The 5,023-nt window shown below is 44.5% G+C and overlaps 1 protein-coding gene across 1 annotated transcript; it reads left to right on the top strand.

The window, feature by feature from the left end:
* Positions 1-230: 230 nt before the first annotated feature.
* LOC106807646 lies at positions 231-1,562 on the top strand. The gene is made up of 2 exons (XM_014810057.1): positions 231-492; positions 619-1,562. The coding sequence occupies exons 1-2, from the start codon at positions 231-233 to the stop codon at positions 678-680; spliced, it is 324 nt and encodes a 107-aa protein (XP_014665543.1). The 3' UTR covers positions 681-1,562.
* The last annotated feature ends 3,461 nt before the right edge of the window (positions 1,563-5,023 follow it).

Genomic DNA, 5,023 nt, shown 5'->3' on the forward strand with positions numbered 1-5,023 from the left:
CGAATTGGGGGGTGATGTCAAGGGCGCTAGATTGTATTGTCATATACAACTCACCACACAATCAATAATCAGCATCAATTGAACAACACAACAAATCAAATATCAGCGAAGAAGAAGAAGAAGAAGAAGAAGAAGAAGAAGAAGAAGATGAAGAAGAAGAAGAGGAAGACACCACGTATAATCTCACGTCTCTCTCTCTCTCTCTCTCTCTCTCTCTCTCTGCCTCAGACATGCGGATCGTGTCGTACGTGCTCGGATATAAGATTGCAACCGACGGCGTATCGGTGTACCTGTACGGCATGGCGCATGACGGAACCACATACCTTATCAGCCGCAACCACGGCCTCAAGTGGTTATCAATCAACACAGCCCGCTACACGACCGCCACGGGCCAGTCGAGCTGGAAGGCGACCCAGAACGTGCCCTTCGTCGCTGACACCGACGCCGCCTACGGCACCGTCAATACCTACTTCGGTGACACCAACTGGACAGGTAAGCAATTCACATTTTCGGATTTTTTTTTGCATTTTTTGGATTTAATCCGAATCGGATTTTAATCGTTTTGTTGTTGTAGTAGTGTAGTAGTTGCAACGTGGGCGTCCATGTTGTGTGTTTCAGTGACGTATGATGGCGTGTCGCATGCTGGGACACCTGTCTACAGATGGGGAGATTTCCTCTAGTCAGTGCGCGTGTGCACTATGCCTACCATTACTGGTCTCACCAGGGCAGCACACCTACGATCACCACGTTAATTTAATGATAGACTACATTACTTTTTAGCACATGTCTTGTTCAGATGGTGATAGAAGCATGGTATAATTTCTTTTTAGATTACTAAAACACAAAATGACTGTCATGTTGTATATATGCAAATGAGGTAGCCCTCTAATCACATTAAATGTTATCGTAATAATTTCTTCATGCGCTTAAAAATGTTAATTAGAAGTAGATATAAGCCTAAACAAATGTATTTTGAAATTTCTTGGTGGCCATTTTGAAAATAGGGTACCATGCCCCCTTAAAAGGCCATATTCGTTGGGGTCCACCTCTTATTTTATTTAGCACCTGTCATGGCACATATGTACCAAATCTGTTGCTTTTATCACAATCTGAACGATCGACCTGATTTTTGGTGTTTAGATCTTGTGCTATAAATGGTCTATTGTGCTTTACATGGTTATTTACTTAATAGACATGCGAGTGCGTTGCGCTTTGCCTTTCTAATTTAGATCAGATTTATTGGTTAATCGGTTAATCGGTTCAGACTGTTGACGAGTCTATCCACATGCAACTATTTACTTGATTTATACCAGCGTAGATAGTAAAATATTTTAAAAGTGCTATGGTATGGCGTAAATTATGCATGTATCGAACTGCCCTAAATAATGAGCAAACTGAAACGCTGCTATAGCAATGCCAGCACAGTGAAGGCCTGTTAAAGCTTGGAGTATTAAGCTGACTGCTGAGTCAGCTCATTACTCCAAGGTTATAGCTACCAAAAACCACAACACTGTTAGTAACTAGAGCACTCGGAGAGCGCAGACCTCCGCCAAGGCAGCTCAATTCTCTCACTGTGAAAAATTTTATTTATTAATTAATTAAATAATTAATTGGATCCGGATGACCACCAAAATGTGATCAATTCTAAGTTACCCCATTTCAGACCTATGCTGAAAATTTTATTAATTAATGAATGAATTAGTTAATTGGATCCGGATCACCACCAAAATGTAATCAATTCTAAGTTACCCCAGAATCCTAACCCATAACCCAAACCACTAACCTAATCCTAACCCTAACCCTAACCCTAAATCCTAACCTAACCCTAACCCTAACCCCTAACCTAAGCCTAACCTAATCCTAACCCATAACCTAATCCTAACCCTACCCTTAACCCTAACCCTAACCCTAATCCTGCCCTAAACCCTAATCCTAAACACATATTCTAACAACTAGTCTGCCACGTTGTTGGTCACCGCCCTCCACCCCGGGCGCGATAGCATTACCCGGATGCGCTCTATTTTTTCCGTACCACAAACTGCGCGAAGAAGGGTTCTCTGATTGGACCTGCTTTGGAATTTGCTCGACGGAACACCCGGTTTCCGCGTGTGGAGGGACGGTCACGTGATTCCGTGACGCATTGACGTTCAAAAAGTTAAACCTAACGGTAACAACTCACTCCAAACACGCCACACTATCACTCACACTAAAATATGTATGTGTCGCCGCCGCTATAGGTATAGCAGTGTTATATCACAAAAAGATTAAATCGAGGGATGTTTGGCGAGACATGATATCATGATGCAAAATCCTAACCCATAACCCATAACCTACCCATAACCCTACACCTTATCGACTAAACCATTAAAATTAAACAATTAAAAATATAAAAAAAGTAAAGTAATTAAAAATTAACCCTAACCCGAACCCGGAACCTAACCCTTGACTAAACCTAATCCGACACCTATCCTAACAACTAGTGCTGCCCAAGTTGCGGTCAACTCTCTCCACACGACGACAGTTGTTCTCGAGAAGAAATCAAAGCAGCCAATACAAGAGGAACCTTGCGCCGCGATTTGATTGGTACGGAAAAAACTAGACGCTACCCGGAATAAATTGAGCCCAAGAGAGCGGAGCGCCATCTAGTCGTAGAGTATTCGAGCTGACTACTGTAGTATGCATCATATTTCACACAGGAAAGAAGACGGCACTAAAGACATCATAGTGATTGAAAAATAGACCCGATAATTACAGTGTTCCGGTAAGAATACTGTGTGTAAATCTCAAACATGTTTCTGACTCTGCAATCTATAACAAACTAACGACATGACGCAAATATACGCTCTCCATATAGACACCTAAGGAAAGATTCATTCCATATGACAAATATTGGGCGATGTCAACTTCGTTCTTCGCTTTAAACTGCTTGCGTTACCATAATAGCGCTATCTAAACTCCCTATGAATGCCGCACACACACTCACAACAATATTTGACACTAGGAGCGTATATGCGTATGCCTGGGTATTTGTCATTCAGATGCTCAAGCAGAACAGGGCTTGGTAATCCACACATGTGTGCTGCTAGCTCGGAGATATCTGCTATGTTGTCGCGATTTCCATTCGCCGTAACCAGGACCGTTAGGCTGAGCAAATTCCTAATGGAGGGGAGGGGCAAATTCTCCAGCTGAAGCTGTTGTAACTGATGATGCGGACGGGCGCACGCTCTTGATCCGCCAGTCGTATAGTTGAATAGGGTGGTCTGATACCCCAGCTATATAGATAGAGCTACCCCTAAAAATTCAGGTTAGGCGCTTATTTAACGATTATCTAGCTAACGCTTATTTTCTTAATTGATTGACTCCAAAATCTAGCGGGGAGGCACCTAGCCTGCTAGGGGTGCCACAAAACTGTTACATTCATTTCCCTTTCTGTCCTCCCCCTGTAGACCTGGATACCTTGAGGTTCTCTCAACCACCGCGTTAGGTCCTGTGCTGGCTGGCCCAGTGGCCTACGGTCGAGTGTAGTGTAGTGACCCGGCTCACGCGCGGCTCTGCTGCGCGGCTCTACTGTCCTTCCCGCTTGCCCTCTCGCACGGTACTGCCCGCCTCGCGCGCGTGCCGCCAGCTGGCCAGGTGCACAGCCTAGATGCGTGGCTTCGATGCCGGTCGACGGGAACCGGCTAACCGTAACACCCTTTAAGTTGAGAACCTTTACCGCTTTTCTTCACGCTGGTTAACCATGGGACTTTAATGTCATCGTCTGGTGGAGACTCGTGTAAGGTTACTCCCTGCCCCACGGGGTAACCTCTCTCCATTTTCCTGCGTTGGTTTTTCAGCCCTACAGTTAGCTTGGATAGGATCATCAGCACCACAGCGAAAACAGTCACGACAGAACCGGGAACCATCTCTACGACAGGACGGACATTTATGAATTGGTCTTCGGTTGTAGCCAGCTGGTTGGTTACTTGAAGATTCCTTAATACTAGCGATTTCAGCTTTTAACTCCCTTATTGCTTCCATAACAGCACTGTTATCATTCTTCTTCTTTTTACTAGCTTCTGAGTTAGACTCGGGAACAGCCTCTTGGATGGTGTGAACTCGGACCGACCGCTTCACGGTCGATTCCAATTTTGCTTGTCTCTCAGCTTCTTTTGCCGCAGCCACATTCAGTTTTTCCAACAGGATCTCATCGGTCACCTCGGGATCGGCTAGGTATTGACGCAGCTCACTCTTGATACTTTCGGACTGTATGCCAGTCTGGATGGTGTGTAATAGCATCTTCTGGACTAGTATTGGATCATAGGAAAATCCTGAGCCTGACTCTTTAGATGCAAATAACACCTTCTGTTTAAGAGCCAGTACTCGTACCAGGAAATTCTGAGGAGTTTTCTTACTACCTTGGACGGTGTTGACAAGTTGCTGGTATAGTTCCGTAGCGTCCTTTTCCTGGTAATGGGATCTGAGGATGGTACGTAACTGAGGTAATGTAAGTCCAGGTCGACCCTTAAGGTAACTTCAGAGATACAACCCAGGGCTGACTGATTTCACAACGGCTTCAACAATTTCCTGGTCTGAGTAGCCACGTTTTATACCACTCTATCTGATGAGCCAGACTGCTAAACGAGAGTTTATCTTGTTGACCCGGTTCTCCAACTAGTCCAACAATACGAAATTCCCGCTTGAAAAGACTACTCATTTGTCCCGCTGGTAATTCCCAGTCTTCAAACTTGACTTTCATTTCCATCAGTGGAAAGTGGAACTAACGTATCGATCGTTTAGCGTGCGGTGATTTTGCACGACGATTTACGATTACTTACATGTAATTAACAGTTCAGACATTGTTCATTCGATTAGTTGATCGCTCGTAATTCCGGTGTCACTCACCTGTTGACTTTCTAAACATAGTTTTTCGGTTCAAACTGCGACTACAACTTCCGAAAAATCAAGATGACAGCCTCCTCGCTAACTACAACGAATAACGGCCAGCGGGTTTGTCGAGCTGTTCTGTCTTCTCACACACCTA

Source organism: Priapulus caudatus, unplaced genomic scaffold, assembly GCF_000485595.1.
Source record: "Priapulus caudatus unplaced genomic scaffold, Priapulus_caudatus-5.0.1 Scaffold227, whole genome shotgun sequence".
Taxonomy (NCBI): Eukaryota; Metazoa; Priapulida; class Priapulimorpha; order Priapulimorphida; family Priapulidae; genus Priapulus; species Priapulus caudatus.